Raw genomic sequence first — 24,017 nt, 5'->3', positions numbered from 1 at the left:
GATAGTATCCAGTACCAAGACTTTACAGACAGGCATAGAATGGAGCAATACACTGCTCTCCACGAAAACAGGCAGGGATTAAGGGATGACATCAAGGATGGGTTGAAACATTATCAATGGTCTCATAACTGAATCTGCCAACAGTACATAACAGCTCTCTTGCTCTTTTCTCCCACTCAGTCCTACTAACGTACCTGCTTCCCCCTTGCTTTACAGATCCGCCAGAGGGCGAAGAGACCACAAAGGTGGCAACATCGCGCATTTGAAGAACTTTTAACATACCATACCCTGGCCATGGTAATTGAGTTCACCATCAGGATTTATCAGAGACCACAAGAAAGAATCCACTGTGAGGATTTTCTTGCCACCTGGTCCTATGCAAACATAGGATAGCATACATAGCCATTGAAAACAAAGACACAACACCTCAAACCCAGTGCTCATTATTTGCTACTAAACGGTGCTTACATCGCTCGGTACATGCAAAGTATCAACACAGGAGCACAAGCAGAGGAGCAGATGAACTGGACTGCAAGATGCTTGTCTTCTATTTCAAGTTTGCTGAAAAGGAAATAAATTATACATTTGAAAAAAAACATGTTTAATATGACTGACAAAAAAAGGCGCATATGAGCCAAGAAATTGACACATTTATTTTTTCAAGATGGTTGTTGGTGCAAAATTCCATTACTCAAAGTAGAAAACCAGTGCTGGGGCATGTGACTTAACACTTTGGCATGAGTGAGAGATGAGCTTTCTTTTAGAAATCCAAGTCCCACACAACCTTCATGGCTAGTAGTCTTCGTGGCTGCACCTACATCAGCAAAGCCTTAGAAATCTGCATGATCTTTGGTAGCATCAATTGAATACAGGAAAAAATGGCACTTGTATCCCCCCATAGAGACATGGTCGGTGCCGGAAGGGATCTACAAACAACAAATCTGCCAACGTTGCAAAGGGCGATGGAAGGAGCGGGAATGGCAAGATGCCACTTTGTCCGAAGTGACATATCCATAAACCAGTGCGGCATATGCCTAGGCTTTTCCTGTCATGGTCCATAGCATCCTTTGATCACGGCCAACACGCCAACTTCCCATCCATCATTCTCTGCCAGCCAATATGTATGATTTTCCGATGGATTAAGGCAGAAGGTGCGAGATACAGGCCCAGCCTACAGGTTCCTTCATTAGACCGTCCTACAGGGGTTTGGAGAGGCTTCTTGAGAAGGTGGTGCCACAGAAGGCATGTAGATTGGGGATGAGTCAATTACCTCAGCACTGAAACTTGTGAACTGAATACTTCCAAAGGCGAAATTCCATTAATACCACTTCACAAATAACAAATGGCTCCCATAGCTTTCCTAATATATTAAGCATCCTTATTAGTGCTATAGTGATATGTAAACCATGGGCCAAAGACACATGAATAAAGGCTCGTAACGGTACAAAATAAAAAGACAAGTGTCTTAAAAATGGATCTCTTGACAAGAGAATCCAATATGCAAGCTGATTTTAAACAAAGTGGCCATTTTTCAGTCAGTAACATCCTCGAGGTCATCAGACACACTTAAATACAGTGATGCAGTCAGACAGAAGCAGCACACCTGTGCCACTACTCAAATATTCAATAAAACTCCCTTTCCAAGGGCAACGTACAAAAAAACCATTGCATAGTTTTTAAGTTAAAAAAAACCCTGAGAGGTTGTTCTGAAGATTGGTCCACTATGTGTGCACGTCCTATCCAGCTCCGGAAAACTTTTTGGAATGGATTCGACTATGTGGACCTAAAATGAAGGCACACAACATACACGCTTGATCAGCACACACTCGCACGTGAAAATATAATGTGTGCAAAAATGAATTAAAAGTCTCTTTATGCTTGTGCCCTTTCAGCATGATTTCCTGGGTTTTTGGTTTCTGTAAACGGCCAGGTATGGCAGCCCCAACTGCCAGCGACTGCAGGGCCAGTACTGGATCTCAGGCTGGCAAAGCGGGATTTCGTAGATGGCGTCGAAGTAGGCAAACAGGGTGATGCTGTGCACGACGGTTATACTGATCAGCACGTGCCTGTGAAGTAAGCACAAGGGAGCGTTTAGGGATCGTGGGGGCATAGGAACAACACAGCAAACCGTAAAGACTGCTTCAGAGCACAGGGCTCCTTTCCTACGATTGCCTTCAAACCATCATGGTGGTCAACTCACCACCCAGTTTTTACGAGAACACTGAAAACATGCATGTTCAAGGATTCTTTACAAATACCCATATACTGTTGCTGTTGGAACAGTCCCCATCACAGTGGAAACCCACCGCCCTCTACCTTGACACAAAATAACCTTCATCCCATCCATTTCAGACCACACCAGTCCAGCCATTAAGTGATGACCATCATGAGCCTCTTCGTTGCGACAGCAAGTAAATATTTGGCGACTCACCCAACGTGTACTTTAAGTGAATAGGAGTCTGGTCAAGTTCTACAGAATTCTTTATTAGAATCTGTGCATTTTGTAGCAGCCCTACGCACAGGCTTTATGTGGAAATAGAATAACTGCAATAGTTGAAGCTATCATTTCTTACCAATAATTGTATTGGGTATTTTGTCATTTAAAGAGGCAATGCAGTTTGGGCCATATTTACCAGGTTGGTGAAAATAAAACACACTTATGGGTTAAGGAGAGTAAAGCAACCAATAATATTGACAAGACAAACATTCGCCCCATCTCTGTTCACCTTTAGGTTGTACGCTCTCTTCGGTGTAACAGGGAAATGGCTTCTATTGCCGAACAATCCTGCACTGCAATTGTTGTGATACGCAGCAACTCGCCACCGTCATTAATTACATTTTGACATGGCAATGGGATGGCCTCACTAAACAGCTGCTCCCTCAGCTTTCTCCATAATAAAATATTCTGCATCTGTGTGTGAAAAAGGACTATTGTCCACTGAGAGTGGGCCACTGAATTTGCGGTGTCCCATTCAGAGGCTTGACTCGCACAGTAAGCCTTTCACATTGTTTGGATCTCTTTTGAGCTTTGTAAAGATTCTAGGCTGAAGTGGGGGAACTTGAAAAGCCTCTGACCCACCTTTTTTCAGGGCTGTATTTCTCAGGATGGCCCTCTTCCTGAAGCCTCTTGATGTCCCATCAAAACTGTTCTTGACCTTCGATGAGGCAACTGTTTCCAATTTTCAAGAGCCCAAAGGCTTCGAGAGCATGACATGCAACCTGCCTTTGCCAGCAGCTTCTCCTTCTTACACTCCTCCAACCGTGAGCCTTCATCACTGTGATATGGTAGTTTGAAGACACTCCATTGTAAACACAAGTTTTACTATGGAACCAGCAGCACAGGTTACAGTCCCACTGGATGCTATTTCTCAATTTTAAAACCCACTTAATACACATTGGTTATCAGGCAGCTTAATCTAGTAGGAATTGCCCCCATGGCAAACATTTTGGCATTCATTCCACCTGTTCTTTGTGGAGGACCTCTAACGAGGCCAAAAGGACATCCTCTTTTTGTTTGGCGAGATACAACAGCCATGCCCCGTCCAAATAACCCTTCACTTACAGCTCCTGCAGTCGAGGAGAGTCATTTGCAGGAATGCTCTTTATTAACTGGTCCACACTCTTTCAGGAAGTGTGATCACTGTTTGTTGCTAGAGAAACCAGTCCTCACCATAGGGCATCAAGGTATCCATCTCCTCAGAAGTACATTACCTGAAGGCCAGCACAACTGAGATGCCGCCTAAGATGCACCACTACTGAGTTGTTGCTATGGCCACACTGAAAGAATGCTTCAAGTTGACATCAGGTAAGTTGATATCTGGCCTTCTACAAACTTACCTGCACCAACATTGTCAACCCCAATGCTCAAATACACTGTACGCATACCAAATAATGAATTACAATTGTTCTTTTATAGCGCGCAGGATTTGCACCTGTGTTGCTATGGTTGTCTTGCTTTCAAGACACGCGCGTTTCGCCTGAGCTATCCTCCCGGTCCAACAAACCTATTCACACACCCACACGCACACCGAATTGAATAACCTTCCCACAGGCCCACGAGGTTCCATTCTTGACACAAATGCGTCTGTGCTCTCAACACAGAATACACAGAAACGGACCTGCACTTTCTTAGCGTAGTTCTGGTCTGCACGCATCAACACAACTTGCATTTTCCATCACTCCCAAATTAGCCAATCCACTCCTCTCTCTTTCAGGTTTGTAAATGGCAGTGCTGAGAGGTCGCAGTAACATAACTGTTGGTTTGAGTGCCCTTCATTCAAGCAACCTTCACCGTTTGAACAGATGTCACTCGGATCACCCCACCTCAATCTGTTAGCGGTACGGTTTTATCTTTGCGTTCAGAGAAGACCCCCTCAGTTTCTAAAAGAAGCAAGTCCCATTTGAGTTTTTATGACCCTATTCACCATTCAATGCACTGTGACTAAGCGTGGGTGAATAAATAAGTCTTAACCCTGAATCTCCCGAATTTCTACTGTGTTTAGGTTATGCCGAATTTACCAATGCTTTAAGAGATTTGGGTAATGGTTTTCAGGTTCAGGATTGCTTGTCTATATAAGGAACTTCCTTCTAGGGCTCTTCAGCAGTCCCTGTAATCTTTCAGAGAAGGGGGAGGGTGATGTCTGTTGATATTTGAGAGGTAGAGCTTTTTATTTTAGCAAGAGCTTTTAGGCATTGATATTTTTAGTGCTGAACAGAATATACTTATAATTTTGCAAACATCTTTAAAAGAAATTATCTGTATTTCCTAGAAAGGCAGACAAGGCAAGACTTGCTATGGAATACAGATTTATTTGCAACAGATTACACTTTGTCTGCCAGGCCCATCACCAACTTGCTTGCATATTTTGTGACGGGGTGGCATGCATGCACAAACATACTCACACATGGCTAAGCTGACAAAGGCCCATTAATTTATTTGAACTCGATTAGTGGACTTTGAGGAAAGGGAAAACGTGTCTGGAGCATACTGAGAACATAGGTTTGCAGGATTCTGCTGATCATTTTTTTAATGGGGTGCCACGATTAAATGCACATTCATACATGACTTGATTTAGCACAATAGTTGATAGGAGGACCTCTTTTAATTGTATTTGACCCGTTAAAGGAAGGTAAAAAGGGGTTGGGGCATATTAGAAAAATCTATTTGCAGTGTCTTTTCGATCACTCAAGCAGTGGCATTAGTGGCCACTGGGCGATTGGGTGAGTAAAACAACACACCACCTGTCTAGATGGAGAATGAATTTTTGTTGGGGCAGCTTGATTGAACGCATACTCAGACACAGTGAGATATTCATATTTATTTATTTATATTGCGCGTAAAAGACAGGCCCGCAGGCATAGTAGCGCACACATAACAAACGCACATAAAAACAGCCACCTCTCAGTCTTCAGCCTTTGGTTAAACTTCGGGAGGGACCGACATAGCCTCAGGTTAAGTGGAAGGTCATTCCAGCTCTTTGAGGCAGCATAGCTGAAAGACCCTTGGGACACCATCTTCAGCTTAGCCTCAGGAATCTGAAGGAGGCCGGAATTGTTAGACCTCAATGACCTACAAGCCGGCAGCCAGGTAAGCCGGTCAGATAAATGTCCTGGGCTGGTCCCAAATAGGCACTTGTGCGTCAGACACAGTATGCGAAAAGATATCCTGCTGGTAACAAGAAGCCAGTGCAGCGAGCGCCGGGCTTCCAAGACATGCTCCTTTCTACTCAAGCCCTCCACTACTCTCACCGCATTGTTTTGGATAGTTCGTAGATGCCTCATTTAATCTTTGCTGATGCCCTGCAACAAACTGGAACCATGGTCCAGCTTGGCACCAATCACCGCCCTAGCAATGGTAGCGCAGTTCTCCTGTGACAGGACCGGCCTGAATTGTGCCAGACGTTTGAGGTAATAGGATGTCGATGCCACTAGACTGCTCAAGTACGCCCTCATACTCAGTTCCTGATCAATAACTACACCTAGAGTCTTAACCTTAGGAAGAGTGGAAATACTGCAGCCAGCTATCTGAAACACCTGGTAGTCAGGGGTAAATCCGCACCAGCTTCGCATAGACAGAGTACACCTACATATGGAAAAGCAACTTAGAATTCCTGCAAAGCCGCTTGTGATTGAAACTAAAGGAACTGTTGTGTGACGGAAACTAAAGAAATATAAGTTCTGAAATTGGTGAAAAGTAACCAAACCAGTAGAGCTGGGACATAACCCCAGAAGTTGTGTTTTGAAGAAGTTGAAAGCCTTGAAAGATTGGGAAAGGGAACCCTTTGCATTGTGAACTCTTTTGAACCTTAGAGATGAGACCTTGAACAACCAAGAGCTGGAAGAAGCTCTGAACTGTTAATTGAACACTCATTATTTTGATGCTGACATCCCTACACATTGTATACAAATAGATGTAAGGGCAAGCATAGGTTTTGGACACAGGCAGACTTTTACTTCGGACTTCCTGACAAACTATCCTTAGTTTCATTTAGGTAGGGAAATGCCACCTTAGCATAGGGCAAGTTAGGCCTTCGACCAACCCTTATTTTTGTTGAATAAAACTTTATAACCCAAACTATAATTCTGTCGTCTGTATCTACTTCATGATGCCTTCGCAGAAACCCATATGGATTTCTGCAAATGCCATCTGCTTCAGACAGCATTTGCGTTTGTTTTAGGGAAACGGTCTAATTAAGGCACATAAACAGGGACCAACAGGAATTACCTGTCTCAACACTCCTTCCTTAAAACAATCAAAACTGCACAGCAAGGACTGCTGACATCACAGAACGGGCCCGCTCCCTGCTCCAGTATCCACTGTTAAAAAACGTGGGTATTAATATTGCTGTGTCTCTCTCTGCAGCACCATAAGTCAAGTCTAGATGCAGTACCGCTACTTAGCAATGCCAATCTGCTCGTACATCCTAAAACCCTTTGTCATCGCTTGCAGGTTGTGCAAAATACAGCTCCCCGTCTGGCCATGGGACTGCCTAAATTTGCCCATACCTGCTCCGGTGTGCTTCGGAAGCTGCATCGCTCTCGATTGCCAGTCGGATTGAATTGAAAACTTTGTATGGTTCCTCTGGCCTTTTACAGTATTGGGACCTTTTTTTTGCGTCAAAAGATTAAGAGATACTCGGCCTCATTACAAGTATGGCTAGCAGAAAAGAATTTGCAGTAACGGGAATTACTGCCATTTTTCCCGCTCCGCCATATTACAGGTATGTTCCTGGAGTTGAGAATTTACCTCTGGCAAAATGTTGGAGGTAAATCCTCCAGCTCTCCACTGAAAAATCATTAATTCTGCCAAATAATCCCCATAGAGTCCTATGGACTAGAAAAGAAAATGGGCATTTACACTGCCACGCCACTTGTAATCTGGCAGTAATTCCGCCAGACCAAGTGGCGGTAACAGTAATTCTGTTTGGTGGTATCTGGGTGGATTTACCACCAAGATACCAGCAAACTGGTAAACTGGCCCATTGTCCCTCCTGGAATCTTCGTTCCCCAAATCAGTGTTTGCTGCATGGCCCTTGTTTACGTAAATCTACTGCTGGTGGTAGAGCCTTCCCAGTGGTTGCTCCCACTCTGTGGAACTCTCTCCCCCTGTCTCTTAGGACTATGGATGACCACTTGGTGTTTTCGAAAAGCCTTGAAAACTTTCTTGTTTAAACACTGATTCGTTGTGTCTTTTTAGTCTTTACACTATTTTCTTACGGGACACCTTCGGGTCACCACTGCGCTTTACAAGTTTTTCTTAACATAACATAACATAACATAACATAACACACGTGTTACCAATAATGGTCGTCTTCTTGCAATTTACATGAGTAATAAAATTAGCACCATAGTTTATAGCAATGCCACAAAGGACTTCAACCTCAAAACTGGATGCAAAAAAGTGGACATTCTGAAAAGCGATCTGATACGAACAGTAGCCCTTGCAAATAATCCAGTTTATAGGCATCGTTGTGGTCCTGCGACCGCCTATTTCTTGCTTTTCTGTACCTTGCTGGTGACTTTCAAACATATGCAAAGGCAGAAAAAGAATTCTGAAGATGGCCCAGAGGCATGGGGCACTTCTGTTTTCTGGTCAATGCCACAGAGGAGTTTCACTGAAGATGAGGTCTGCTAATTTCCTTGTCATTTTACAGGATACTACATACAATTCCGCATTCTACCACTAGAGGGCAGTATACACCACACAGTAGAACTCGGAAATGGGTCGCTCAAGCAACAACAAAAAATGATTTCCTGGAACAGGGACGCAAAAAAGGAGAGTTAAGATCTATTCCCAAAAATCTATAAACGCTATGAAACCATAACATAATACTTCAAAGAGAACATTTAACTCCAGACGACACGAGTTCCCTAAATGAGAGACAGGGAAAACGAGGGTCAGAAACTAAGGAAAGGTTTACTATAGGACATACAATTTTGGAAACCAGTTTTAAATGGTACATGAGTAGAGGCAGTTTAAATCTGCTGAATATTATGTGAAAAATGTGGAGAAATACTTCTCAAATGTACTTGGCAAGTAAAGTCACATCCGCACCGGCCGGGGGGCGGGGAGGCGGGGGGCTGAAACTCGACAGACACGACTGTGAAAAGGGCCATTCTTTTTTCCGCAACGTGTAATGCTAAAAAAAACAAGCTACATCAGACTCATTCACAATATTTATTTTCAACATTCTTAAATGTTAGGAAAACGGTGTCTGCTGTGTTTCTAGTCCATGTCTATAGCTATGCAAATTAGTTCAAATGTAAGCTTTTCACCACAGAAAAGGATATCAAATCACACTGCACTGATGAGCCCTAATAAGGATGACACGTATATGCAGTTGACTGTATCCTTGAGAGCCGTCTCTCTTGGGTTGAAAAAGCTATGTATAAAATAGTACTACCCAGGGGTGTTGCTAGGTATGGAAAAGATCTGGGACTATGCTAATTTTGGGACTGTCTGGACTGGGAGCTAGCTAGCCATTTTGGGTGTAACCCCTAAGGTTCATTCCGGGGCTATAACCAAAAGACCCAGGGCTACAGCCCCTTCAGCCCCCTCCCCACTTCCTAGCAACGCCTCTGGCACTACCCTTTAGGACAAATAATTTTCTGGAGCAAAAAACGTATATTTGCGCTAATTTGCATGCCCACAATGGAGTGCTCAAGGGGGTCTGAAATGGAGATAAACTTCCAGTGACGGCTACCGAGTGGCGGTATGCTATATGTGACGTGGCTGAAATGGCTTATTCTACTTTCTAAGGTGGAGTCCCCTCCACCCCAAGATTTTATAAACCTACCATAACTTTGCACATACACAAAAACACACACATCCTCCGCCTTCATTACAATTTCCATGCACATCCCAAACTCATCCATGACACAGTCCCTCATTTCCCTTACCCTGAAATCCCTCATTCTTGTCATACCCTCATTACCCCCATATTTGTCATCCTAGACCCTCACCACTCCCACATCCCTCCATTAATATCACAGCCCTCCTCCAGGTCATGGTCCCACATTACCCCCACCATCATCATCCTCATCATAGTACCTTATTACCCATGTAACCCTCATCAAAGTGCCTCATTACTCCACAATGTCACAGTAGATCATAACCCCCATACTCCTCATCTCAGCCCCAAATTATTTCCACAGCTCTCATCATCACCATCCCTCTGAACCTCTGAATCCTTCATCCTGATCACAAGTGTTCATTACCCCCAGCATCCCCTACCCTTGTCACAGCCCTCTCCTCTTAACAACCACTTATTACCCTTGCCTGGCATCCCTCATCTCGAAACAGCCCATCATTATCCTCACACTCCTCCACATCATCATCAAAGTCCCTCATTACCTCCACAACCCTCATCCTCATCAAAGTCACTCATTATTTCCGTATCCCTCATCCTTTTCAGTGTCATTACCCTCCGCATTTCCCATTCTCATCATAGCCCATCATTTCCGCTGCATAACATCCTCATCACAGCCCTCTTTATCTGAACACCCTCATCCTCGTCACAGTCCCGTTATCCATCCCAACCCTCATTACAATCACTTGTTAACCCCCACAAACCTCATCTTCTTCACAGTCCCTCATTACCTCTGCATATCTCAACTTCACCACAGTCTCTCATTACCACTGACTCCCTTGTTCTTGTCACAGTCCCCCATTACCACTGCATCCCTCGGCTTGATAACAGTCTATCATTACCCCTGTTAAAGGTATCCTCCTCACAGTCTCTCTTTACTCGTACAACCTTCATCCTTGTCGCAGTCCTTCATTACCCCCACAAACATACTCCTGCTCAGTCTCTCATTACCTCACAACCTTCATCCGTGTTACAGTCTATCATTATCCCCCATCCCTCATCCTCAACACAGTCCCTGATTATTTCTGTATCCCCTGATCAAGGCCCTCATTAACTCTAACTCTGCTTCCCTAATTCTTTTCACTGTCCCACATTACCCCTGCATTCCTCATTCTCATCGTGGTCCATCATTGCTGCTACATCCCTCATCCTCATCACAGACCTCATTACCCAAACATCCCTCATCCTTCTCAAAGTCCCATTATCATCCCAACCCTTGTCCTCATCATAGCCCCTCATTACCCCCCACAACCATCAGCTTTATCACACCTCATTACTTACACATCCCTCATTCTTGTCACAGTCCCCGATTATCACTGCATCCCTCATCCCAGTTCCCCATAACACCAGCATTCCCCTCCTTTTTAAAGTCCCTCATTACCTGTCACCTGGCATTCCTTCTCCTCATCACAGTCCCTCATTGCCCTTATCCCGAGCTCCATCCTACTCTTCACTACTCTTTTACCCCAGCAATCCCTATCCTGTCAGAGTCCCTCATTACTCTTGCATCCTCAGAACAGTCCAGAATCCCCCTTTCCTTGCCACAGTCAATTATTACCACTCCATCCCTCACCCTTGTCACTGTCCCTAATCACACTGCATGCATCATCCTTATCACAGTCCCCCATTAACCTTATGCCAGTGGGCCCTATCCCTCAATTCCAAATCCTTAATTCTTGTCACAGTCGCTTATTATCCTGACATTGCTCATCCTGGTCAGTCCCTCATCCTCATCATCACAACCCCTCATTACCCCTGTAATGCTCATCATAGTAACTCATTACCCCCCACAACCATTGGACTCATCGCATTCTCTCATCACACCCACATCTCTCATCCATTTCACAGACCCTCAACACTACAACCTCCCTCATCCTCATCACATTCCCTCATTACCGGCTGTGAGACAGGCATGGTATCAAGAGAGGACACAGACAACTGATTTAAATTTTGAAAACATTTATTTTAAATGTCAGGATGGGTGTAACACCTAACTTGCCCCATGACTATGGTGGGGATTGCCCTACCAAAAGAATGCCCAGAAGTCCAAATCAAAAGTCTGTCTGTGTCAAAACCTAGGCTTGCCCTCACATCTAATACCTAAATCTAGTGCATGGATATTCAAACTCAAAATGAGTGTCCAACAAAGTCTGGAGTAATCTCTGGCTCCCTTCTCCAAGTTCAGGATACAGTTCCGGAGAAAATGTTCTCAAGAAACCCGGGCTTCCCTTCCCCAAGCTTCAAGCACAGATTCACAACACAAAGTTCCAAAGGAGCACGGGGTTCCCTTCCTCAAGCTTCAATCACTGGTTCACAACACAATGTTCCAAAAGAGCTCAGGGTTTCCTTCCCCAAGCTTCAATCACTGGTTCACAAAACAATGTTCCAAAAGGGCTCAGGACTCTTACCCAAGCCACAGATGCTGGTACACAACAAATAGAGTTCCAAAGAGAATGTTCCCAGGACGCTCAGGACTTCCTTCACCAAGCTTGTAGTGTTGATTCACAAATAATCTCTCAATGTTCAGAAGGAGTTTAGATGTCTCTTTCCCAAGTTTGTTGTACTGATTCAAACCAATAGACAGCTCTCTCCGGTTTCTAGATGGATTTGACAGTTCTTTTTCATTATAGTTCCTTTTTTATATGTTGGGGCTCTCTGGTCGAGGCACAGTTGACAGAACGCATGGTCCACCCACTACAGGTCACACAACCAGTTAACCTTGCCCAAGCACTTTATCCCCGTAACTTAGGGTTGTTCAGTTATTCACACTTTTTTAGATTCAAATGCAGCTGAAACCTTCGATTTGGCATTTTTCTCCCACTTCGCAGCTCCCTTCGACTGCTCACTTGCAGAAAACTCTCTCTCATAATTTCACTAACTTGCGTTGCTTTAAAATTGTCCTTTAACGGTTTAGAGTCTTTTGAACAGGTATATTTCCTTAGACGTGACCACTCAAACATTGTTATACATTAGCCCTTCGCGGGCCTTGCATTAATCTATTCCATCATTCGGTTTTCACTGGAGGCTTTTGAGAAAGTGCAGCCTGCATGCGACCACTCTGATACAATGTAGCTTCACTATCGTACATATGCACACTGGCTTTCTCTCATTCATTGCCACTCACCGGTCGCCTAACTGTTCTTTTTCGGTTTCAGATACCCCTAGACTGCTGTTTCCAGTCAGGGGAATGAGCACCTCTTGGCCACAGCACAGGTACTGCCTACCTTCTCTCATTCTCTCCGGCTCCCTGGAGACACAGCTCCCTCACCACGCACTGACACTCTGAAAAACAGTGTCTTCCTCCAGCTTCTCGGCATCCCGTTCTCCGGTTTCTTGCTGGCTGGGCTGGCCTTCCTGCTCCTCTCTCATCCCACTGGCCTCTTGCTCTCCTTGCTGTTTGTGGACTCCACCTTTTATACACCTGTGAGCCTCGAACAGGCTCAATTGCCTGACCACAATCACTCCAATTAACAGGACATGCCTGACCTTAAGCTCTATAGCCTTCAAACTCCCTCTTCTTCATCCCAGTACTATAGAGGGGTCACCTATAGGTAATCTGCATTACTCTTGGGGTTAGCTTCTTCTTCTAAGTACTTGTTCTAACTTCAGGGGGAAATGTAGGATGGACAGAAATATCCTACAAAGGCTGAGGGAGGGTAAAGTAAGTCACTGTCAGGAAAGGGGGAATACCGTGTCTCGCCCTCTGACACCCTCTCCCCAATCCCCCTCTGCCTAGGTGATCCTCCCTCGCTAGTCCACCCCCAGTGTCAGTATCCAAAAGCAATAGCTCTTCCCTGGTCACTTGAACAGAAGGTCCCTGGGAAGTAGGTTTGAGAGGGCCTTCAGGTTTCTCACACGGCTCATCCCTCAATCTTGTCAGTCACCCATTACACTGCATCCCTTGTCCTCATCCAGTCTCTCTGTATCACCACATTCTTCATCCCCATTACAGCTCCTCGTTACCACCACATCAACCCTCCTCATCACAACCCATCATTACCCCCTCAACCCCTATTCTAAAAGTCCTCCATTATTCCTGCATCCATTATCCTCACCACCATCCTTTAATACCCTTGTATTCCTCATCCTGGTCACATTCCCTCATTTCCCCCACATCCTTCAACCACTTCACAGCCCCTCAATGCCTCAGCATTCGACATCCACAAAATCCCCATTACCCTCATTCTTGTGTGATGAATTCCTTGATGTTGTCACTTCTGCCCGAGGGGGAGCTCCTTCCCATGAGGTCTAGGAGGTGAGGCTGCTACCTGAAAGTCCCCCTGAAGGTAGTACTCAGTGAGAGGATCTCATGGGGTGGGATCCTTCCTGTGGGACTAGGGACTACTATCCAGGGAGAACACTGTATACTTCCCCTTTAATCCCCCTCACCTAACCATCCCATGTACATGTGTCATGTACATAGTAGTAACAGTACTGGGATGATGAAGTACATAGTCGGCCCAAGAGATCTTTGGTAAAGGTAATGGGACTAGGAAGAGTCAGTTCTAATTTAGAGAGAGCTCTCATGGAAAATACTGGGACGAGGAGGAGGTGCAGAGGAATGAAGAGCAATCCTCAAAACACTATGGAGCTGTCCAGGGTTTCAGGAGCTCCGATTAGCAGGGAGAGAGGCCCAAGCATGGAGAGGGGCCCGTCCTGGAGATACCTCAAGTGCAGATGCCAAACGGAGCAAAGAAGTGACACGGTTGTTAGCCAGAAGCCAGGAGAACTTTTAGAGGGGTTCCAAATCTGCCCAGCGATGAAGGTCCAACCGGTGACCAGAGAAGCCCAGCGTCGAGGTGAGAGCAGTGGAATTACACTGCCGAGGGAAGCTGCACAGCTCCAGAGGAGCAGAACGCTTCAGAGATTCTGCAGCCCCCAGTGAACAACAGGAAGCCGCAGGGAAGCACGCAGGAAAGCCCAAGACTGACCAGGGAGGGCTGGCCAACACCCCAAACGTAGCTGGGTGACCGGGATAGTTGATGGGCTTGCAAAAGAGAGAAGCACAGGTCTGGTACCCGCACCCAACTGAGAAGAGCATCGCAAATCCTCTTCTTCGGCACAGTACCTGGCAGAGGGGTGAACCAGGCTGGCTAGAGCAATCCGAGAGAAACAGGGGTCTGGGACCCGCACCTAGTTGAGAAGAGAACCACAAATTATATTTTTCTGTGCAGTACCTAGCAATAAAGTGAACCAAGACGGCTAAAGGAAAGCAGCTGAATTCTATGGGTCTGGGACCCACACCTACAGACCAGTAAAACAAGGTGAAATGCTAGGGGAAGAGAAGCATTCCCCCTGGTGGAGCAGAACTGTGAGAATACAGTACCAAGAGAAGGGAGACATTTTCTTGGCAACCCAAAGCCAGGGGAAGGGGTTCATTCTCCCTGGTATTACGAACTGCCTCGGAAAGACCCTGAGAAGTGCGTGGGGCAAAAAGTCATTCCCCCAGCCTTCGTGAACTGTTGTAAAGAGCCTGAGAAGGGCCAGGGGAAGGGAGACATTCACCCGACTTCAGTACGACTGAAAGCCAAGAGAGATCAGGGGAAGGAAACCATACCCCCTGGTCCCGTGTACCGTGAAGCAAAGCCAAAGAAGGCCCGGGGAAGGGAGTCATTATCCTGGCACTTTGGAAATACTGAGAACCCAATAGTGTAGAAAACTATGGGCAATAAGGAATGATGTTTGAGTTGGAACGTTACCTTTTTTGCTTGAACTGAGAACTTTACACCACCACAATCTGGAAATTGTTCCTTAGTTGAGGCAGGGAACCCCTCTTGTAGTTAGGAATAGAAAGGTTCCCTCTTTATTTTGATTAAAATAGAACTTTATACCAACAATCATGCCACCTGTGTGTCAGTGTCCTCCTTCTGCATCCTTACACTTGTCATAGGTCCCTTGCTATCCACATCTTCATCACAGTCCCTCATTACTCTCACAACCCTCACATAAATCACATATGCTCATTACCCTTGCAACCCTCATCTTCAACAGTCCCTCATTACTACTGCATTCCTCATTCTCAAAGTCATTATCACTTCATCCCTCCTCCTTGTAACAGTTCCTCATTACCCTTACCTGGCATCCGGCATCCTCATCAAAGACCCTCACCATGCATACCCCGGCAATCCCCCTCCTTGTCACAGCCCAGATTTACCACTGCATCCCCCATCCTTGTCACAGTCCCTAATTAGCACTGCATCCCTCATCCTGGTCACTGTCCCTCATTACACTTAAGCCAGTATCTCTATGCATTACTCTTACCTCGGCACCCCTTATCACAGTCCCTAATTCCCGTTATCCCAGCATGCCTCAACCTTGCCAGAGCCCCTCAGTCATCATCTAGTCATAGTCCATCACCCCCACAACCCTCATTCTCCTCACGGACCGTCATTACCCCTGCCATTCTCATTCTTTTCTCAGTCCCCTCATTTCCTTCGCAATGTGCATCTTCAGCATAGTACTTCTTTAACCCTGCATCCCTCATCCTTGGCCCTCATTACCCCTGCAACCCTCATCGTGGCCCCTCATTATATCATGTAACTGTTATCTTCACAGTCTCTCATTACCCAAGAAAATCTAATCCTGTCACAGTCCGTTATTATCCCATAACTTTCATCCTTGTCAGAGTCCATGGTTTCCCACACATCCCTCATCCTCATCACAGTATCCTGCCACAGCCCATCATGACCCCCATAACCTTCATCCTCGTGACAGTCCATTGTTTCCCATGCATCCCTCCTCATCACAGTCCCTCATTCTTTCTGCATCCCTCATCCTTGTCGCAATCCTTCACTGTCTCTGCATCCCTTGTCAGTCGTTTATTATACCCACATCCCTCACTCTCATCACAGCCCCTCATTACCCCAGCATCCCTCATCTTCGTCACCACCCCTCAATACCACATAACCCTAGTCCTTACCACAGTAACTCATTATTTCTGCACCCTTCATCTTTATCAGTCACTCATTATACTTGCATACCTCATCACAATTATCACTGCATACCTCATTCTCGTCAGCCCCTCATAGCCACTGCATCCCTCATCCTTGTAACAGTCTCTCGTTACCACCACCGGATCCCACATCAGTCTCAGAACCACTGCATCCCAAATCTTCATCACAGTCCCTCATTACAACCACATCCTCATCCTCACAACAGTTCTATATTATCCCTGTATCACCACTCATCGTCACAGTCACTCATTAGCCCAACATCCGCCATCCACTTGACAGCTCTTCATTACCCTTACCCGGCATCACTCGTCCTCGTCACAGTCCCTCATTACTCTTCTCCTGGCATCCATCCTCCTCATTGTGGTCCTTCACTACCCTTTGCCCGGAAATCTCTATTTGTGTCATAGAGCCCTATTACCCTGGCTTTGCCCATCCTTGTTACAGTCCTACATTAACCCTGAATCGTCCATCCTTGTAACAGTTCATCATTACCACTGCATTCCTCATCTTTGTCACTGCCCCTAATTAGCACTCATTACCCTAATCCTCATTACCCTTATCCAGTATCCCTCATCGCCACAGTCACTCATTACCCTGGCAACCCCGTTCTTGTTGCAGTTCTTCTAACTCTTACCCCAATATCCCTGATCCTCGTCACAGTCACTCATTGCCCTGACAGCACCATTATTTCCCTCATTACCCTGCATCCCTCATCCTCATAACTGTGCCTCCTTACACCTGCAACACTCATCCTCGTCAGGACCTCATTATGCCTGCAAACACCCTGATGTTTACAGCCCTCATTACCCCAGCAACCCCCAACCTAGTTACCATTCCTGAGTACCCTACAGCCTTCATCCTCATCACAGTCAATATTGCCCCCTACATATTCAAATTCCCTCATTAACTCTGCATCCCCCATCCTTGTCACAAAACCCTATTATCCTCACATTCCTCAATCTGGTCACAGTCTCACACTGCACCCACATCACCTTACGTCATCACAACCCCTCATTACTCCAGCGTCGCTCATTAACCTTGCAGCTCTCATTTTCATCACATTCTCTCATTGCACACATATCCCCATAACAGTCACTCATTATCACTGCCTCCGTCATCCTTGTCACAGTCTTTCATTACCACTGCATCACTCATTCACGTCACATTTCATCTTTACCCTACACCTTTCATGCTCGTCACAGTCCATCACCCGTACAACCCTCATCTTCGTCATAACCCCTCATTTACCCAGCATATCTCCACATCACATATCCTCACTACCCCGTAGCTCTCATAATCAGTCCGTTACCCACCGGAACCCACATCCCCGACACAGGCATTCAGTATTCCTGCAACCCTCATCTTCATCACAATCCCTCATTATGTTATGTTACTTTGCATTTATCACAGCATCCTTCATCTGCATCAGCTCCCTCATCCCTCATCCTCCTCACAGTTGCTCCTTACCCCCTAAACCGTCATCCTCACAGTCATTCATTACACCTGCATCATCCCTCCTCATGACAGGCCCTCATTATACTTACCCAGAACCCCTCCTATGTCACAATCCCACATTACCCTTACCCTGCCATACATCCTCCTGATTACAGTCACAAACTACTCTTACAATCCCCACCCTTGTCACAATCCTTAATTTCCCTAGCATCACCCATTCACGTCACAGTCCAACATTACCACCATGACCCTCATCCTTGTCATTGTCCCCAATAACCATTCTGACACAGAGCGGTCACTGTGGTTGGTATAAACTTTTATTTCAAAGATAGAAAATTAAAAGCAAACCCTATTTTGCCCTAACTCTAAGATGCGTAGAATTACTAATGTCACGATCAGGATGTCAAAAAACAAAGCGTTCACAGTCCTGTGTCAGAATCCTAGCTCTGTACCTCACACTCGATGTTAAACTAAGTGAAAAGAAGGATGCCTTAATAGTCTGGAGAAATAGCTCTCTTCCCCTGGACAAAAAGGCAGTTCTTATTTTATAAAGTTCTTAAACTTCAAACTCAAGTGTTGGGTGGAATCTCTCCATTCTCCAGCCTTCTTCAGGTCTTTGGTACAGCTCATCAACTGCTTAGGGGTCGGGGGGACCTTTCCCTTTCCCAGCCTTTCTTAGGCTTCTCCAAACAGTGGTGGGTCCCAGACCTGGTTCCATTCTACCAAGCACTGCGACAAAGAGGAGGAGTTTGGATGCTTTTCCAAACTGTGGAGGGTCCCTGATTCTGGTTGTTAGACCTGGTTCTCCCCTACCAGGTAGTGTGACTAAGAGGAGTTTGGATGCTTTTCCAAACTGTGGAGGGTCCCTGACTCTGGTTGGCAAACCTGGTTCTCCATTACCAGGCATTGTAGCAAAGAAGAAGAGTATGGATGCTTTTCTAAACTGTCGATGGTCCCGGACACCGTTTGGCAGACCAGGTATTCCACTCTCCCAAATCTCTCAGGCTCCAACACAGACTTGGTTTACTCGCCAACCAAGCACCGTGTTCATGCATATCACTCTCACAGTTCTCTTCACAGTATCTCTTGGCCTCACATACAGACTTGGTTTACTCTCTTGCCAAGTACTGTCTTCATATATCTTATTCTCACAGTCCACTTTGCCTTCTCTTCTCTTAATTGACAGCCCTGGGTCACCTTCCCTCCAAGTACTGCCACGAGGAAGATTAGGTATCCTTGTTCCGTAATATGTCCCAGGCCCTATTCTCTGTTACATTGCTTTGCTGGTGCTTCTGAAATCAGAGGACCAAAATCAGTAGAGCCCTCTACCTGGTATTTGCCAATAAAGAGACAACACAGAGTGGATTGTGGTATGCCAAATGCCAGGTAACCCAGCTTTATTGGAAGTATGCGAAAGCTGGGCAGAACACAAGATCAATAGCAACGCTGTCTCTCTCAAATTCTTCTCTGTTTTTAACAGAAATTTATACAGGTTATATAATGCAAATGAGTCACTCTGATGTCATAATCTCTGAGTAATGAAAACCTATCTCTACTGCTCATTGGTCCTAATTAATAAGTTACATATAGCATCTATATGCCCCACCCTACTGATTGGGTAACTCTCTATCTAAGGTCCCACCCATAAAACATCCCATACAAATGTAGGACCTCATCATGCTTCAATATTATTGGTAAGCTCTAAATTACTTCAACGGTGAACAGGACATATGCTTATCGGTTAACATGTGGTAACACTCTCCGTGAACTGGCGGCATGATTACATGTGTATGTAGATAGGAGGAGAGGACAAGCGTACCGCCTTTATTCTTAATTAAATAAAACAGGCCATGTTATCTCCGCCATGATGTCTCTGGGTTTCAAGGACTTTGTTCTTGCCCAAATTGCAGTAATTTCCAGCCCTCCCTGTTCATGCAACAGTAAATGCGCCATTCTGTCCTTGATACTCAGTGAGTCATGCTACTTCCACCATATTAAGATTTCGTTGCAGCAATTATTTGCCTTTTTAGCCGCATCCGCGTTTCTCTGTCACGCCTAGCCAATTGTTGAGACATTCATCTGTCAGCCACTTAGGAGATTTCCCGAGATGCTCCTCTCGTCCCATGGACTTCAAATAGTATGCAGTGTTGTCGTAACTGATTCACCTTAATGGTTGAACTGTCAGTGCCCAGATACTGGTACCTTGTTCCATTATGTAAACTTGGTGTCAACTTTTGAACATTCCTTTGAGACAGCTATCATACAGCCACTGCAGAATCTTCTTGAATTAAAATGTATATGTTTCAAATAGCGTGCGTTGCTGGGTGCCCTCTCTTTTTTGTGTTTACGTAACTTTTAATTTGCATTTTTAAACATAACGTTTCAACAATGGTTGTGCCGCTCCCCCTCCCTGCCTTCTCTTAAAGCTACATAGCTTAATTCTCTGCTGTGCAATTCAAAATAGCAACTGCTTCCCACGTTATTATCCTCTGCAGGACATATTTGCTTTGCTATCTACCGATTTCCTGGTGCATGCCTGTCACATTATTTCCCTTCCTATGGATAGTAGCAACCTTATCTACCTACAATTTTCTGACCCACTTGTGTAGTGAGTCCCTATTTTGTGTACACGCCACCTAATCTATTCTAGTTTAAAACACACAAATTGTGCAAACTAATGCCTTATCTGTCCCCAACTTGTGTAGCGCAAAAATAACTATTCTTTGTGCCAGCTGCATTTCCATGAGAATTTAAAGTGCAGTTTCAAATGTGTCCTTTCTTATCTCAATTTTGTTTCTTCTGAGGAAGGAAGGGGGGCAGAGCTTGAACATGCACTCTAGTCAATAACTGCCCCACTACATTCTCCCCTCTGGTCGAGTCATCCACCACTCCTTCATTTTGTCTCATCATATTATAGGCATCCTTGGCTATTCTTACTGATTTTCCATCTGCAATCCAGGAGAAACCAAATGCTTGGAACAATATTAGCATAACTGCTATTTAACTTAACAAATGGCATCAGCCATGGCCATCCCTCCTCCCTAGGAGCCACCACCACCACCTAAAGGGCCTCCACAATGGAAAAAGTGCAATCATGCAGAAAACAATCAAGAGGACCAGGAAGATGAGAGAGGGCAAATACCTACTTCCAGCATCTAGTGAGAATCATAGGTGTGGCAGTTATTTACCACCGTTGGGGATGTACCGAAGGCTAAGGCTACAAAGGTTAAATGCACTGAGTGCAAACTCAGTCGTGGACAACCCGGGTAGTACTCCTACGGGACCACCTCTATGTGAACCACACCAAATCCAACCACTGGGATGCTGTTCCTTTCTCAGGAAATAGTAGGCTCTCTTGCTCTGCCTCATCTTCCTCAGCCGCTACAGCCACAAAACAGGCCACTCCTGTGGGGCTGAAGATCCCACCAGCTACTTTCCAAGTCATAAAAGAGGCTGTTGATCCATATATTTACAAGACAACTGTACTCTGTATATACTGCAACACACCGCTCTGCAGGGGGGAGCAGTACCAAAGTACCTTCGAAGCTGTAATCAATGAGCATGAGAAACACTGCCCCATACCTTACATTTAACACACGCCCAACATCTTGTCCCATGCACTTGCCCCTCCTTATCTGTGGTTGGTGTCCCTTACCTCACTCTCCCCCCCCCCCCCCGACTTTATATAATGGCCTCTCCTGGAAAAAATTCAAAAATCCAAAATAAAACCTTCCCCCAGAAAAAGGTTCCTTTAGGAACCACCTTTCACAGTTAAAAAATAGAATTAAATAACTACTTTACTGAGAAATGTAAAGTAGATGGAGTCAGTAAGATTATTTTATGACTCAATAAGAGTCTCCAATATTTCAATTCACATTTTGTATTATGCTAATGAAAATAATAAGGCCATAAACCCTGAGCCGGCAGGCCATTACCGCGTAAGGTAATGCCCCCGGGGCCTTCGTTAAGGCCCTCGCTGGTAATGGGCTGCCAGTCAGAAGCTTATTGACATTAGTACCTAGGCCCATTAGACCGGGGTACTAATGGTGTGTTTTATGTCGGTTGCGAGACGCCTCGCGTTTCTCAGCCGGAAGAAAAAAAGAAAATGGCTGTCACGGACTGGGAAACATACTCTGTTCTCCCTTTCCTTGGCAGCAATAGTAATCAAAGAAATGGCCGCCAAGGAACAGGGATAAGGGACAACGAAGACAGCCACGAGGGATGCGCAACAACGTGTGCAGGCTTACCATGTGGTAAGGCTCACAAACGCACCAATCAGTGCATTTGTTACATTTATAATAACCCACGCTGGGTACTAATGGACAATTGTATACTAGAGAACAATATAAAAAGGACAAACATGTTCTGTCCCAAATACTTTTCTCAAGCATACAATAGGAACCATAATCCATGGACTTTTATAACTATCCGCCCCTTTCCAGGCCATGCATCCTAGAAAAGACCCGGATTGCACATGAACACCATCACACAGAACAGCCCTTCTATCCTTTTTACTTTTATATTTGTAACACTCTATCATTGCCTGCTTTCAAACAGTCACACACCCATCCACCAATCACTTTAAAAACTCTACATATGACCCTATCAACATATTAAACCTATTACACTTCTACACGCCAACTGCCACTTAACAAATGCACATATGCATTGTACAGTGAGACAGGTACATAAATAGAAGGGGCAATACGGATAGGCAAGTACTCATGGGAGCCCAGGAGATGAGTGCCAATGGATGCCAAGGTGGGAGAAGCCACTGGATAACTGCTGAGGCAGAGGAGTCCCAAGCGTGGGGTGCATCTTAACCATAAAGTCCCTTTAACAATGTTTTTTCTGTCACCTGAATAGGTTTTTATAAGTGAAAATGTTAAATGTTACATCACTGTATATAAGTTATTAATAATTCCTCTTTTAATATATATATATGAAAGAACTATAAACCTCCTTTAACAAACATATTTTTTGCAACTCATACTTATGTCAGTCATTATGAGCAGGGCATGCTAGGGATACAAATCATCATTGAATTGCCTACGGCATGAGGCTCAACCAACCCCCCTATTATTCACTGCACCTACCTTGCATCCTAGCTCAGTGTCCACCCTCCAAATCCACGGGCTTCAGCCATGCCGCATTCCCCAATAAGCAAATCAGAGTACACATTTGCTTTTGCTGAGGGCCAGTCCCACTACCCAGACACCACATTTATATCACTAGTTTTTCACTTACATTCTCACACTTTGAGAAAAATAAAACACAAAACAAATTTGCAAAAACTTGCTTTCAGGTCCTTGCTGATGCTTGTTGCACAGGTTTGTTGTAATCCAGTCCAGAGCTTCAGGCTGCAACCACAAGCAAAATATTTGTTCCCATTCAAACCAACGGCTTCGACCATGGCGCATGCCCCAATAAGCAAATGACAAAAGAAACCCGGCAATCAGGTTTCAGACCACAGCATGGGACTGAAACAGCACTCATTGACCTTAAGGCCCAGGTTGATGAGCTGAGAGACCCGGATAATGTGCCTTATTACTTCTTTTGGATCTGTCAGCAGCGTTTGACTTGGTGGATCACAAGGTACTCTGCAACCACCTAGAGTCAGCAGCGCAGTTCTCGCAACAAGCTATAGCTTGGGTTAAATCTTTCTTAAGTGAAAGAACCATGAGAGTCTTCTCCATTTCAGCAGCAGCTGATCCCATTCCCATCACCTGCGGTGTTCCTCAGGGGTCCTGTGTCTCCCCTACTATGTACAAAATATTTACCAAGCCCCTCTTTGATGATCTGGACTGTCTCAGTGTCACCTACACTAACTATGCAGATGACACCCAGATTCTCATCCAATTTACAGGGGATTACAATCAGGATTTGGCCTTGGTGAATAGAATATACCTCATCATCCAGGCATGGATGGCACTCCATGGTCTATGCCTGAATGATGACAAAACGGAACTCATCATCCTGGGGACTTCACCCAACATTAACAAACTTGGCCATAACTATACCTCATTTGATATTGATAGCAACACGATTAAGGTTGCCAAAGAGGTAGGATTTTACCTCGACTCCAACCTTACCTTGGCGAAACAGGTGAATGCAATGGCATCATCTACAGCTTACACATGCAAGCTGATCAGATCGGCCAAACCCTTCCTCTCAACAAGCAGTTGCACCACACTGGCAAGAGCACTTGTGCTGTCCAAGTTGGACTACTGCAATGCCCTAT

At 45.1% G+C, this 24,017-nt stretch overlaps 1 protein-coding gene across 3 annotated transcripts in view; it reads right to left on the bottom strand.

The window, feature by feature from the left end:
• Positions 1-630: 630 nt before the first annotated feature.
• The window catches only part of ACER1 (alkaline ceramidase 1), a 542,852-nt gene continuing 519,465 nt past the window's right edge, over positions 631-24,017 (bottom strand). For all 3 annotated transcript variants that reach the window (XM_069649550.1, XM_069649551.1, XM_069649552.1), the window contains one exon: positions 631-2,066. In XM_069649550.1, coding sequence (XP_069505651.1) covers positions 1,889-2,066 — 178 coding nt within the window. In that variant the 3' untranslated portion in view covers positions 631-1,888. The remainder of the gene's footprint in view (positions 2,067-24,017) is intronic.

The sequence above is a fragment of the Ambystoma mexicanum genome, chromosome 1p (assembly GCF_040938575.1).
Source record: "Ambystoma mexicanum isolate Mex_15411 chromosome 1p, UKY_AmexF1_1, whole genome shotgun sequence".
In the NCBI taxonomy this organism is placed as follows: Eukaryota; Metazoa; Chordata; class Amphibia; order Caudata; family Ambystomatidae; genus Ambystoma; species Ambystoma mexicanum.
This window is presented reverse-complemented; position numbering and strand designations above follow the sequence as displayed.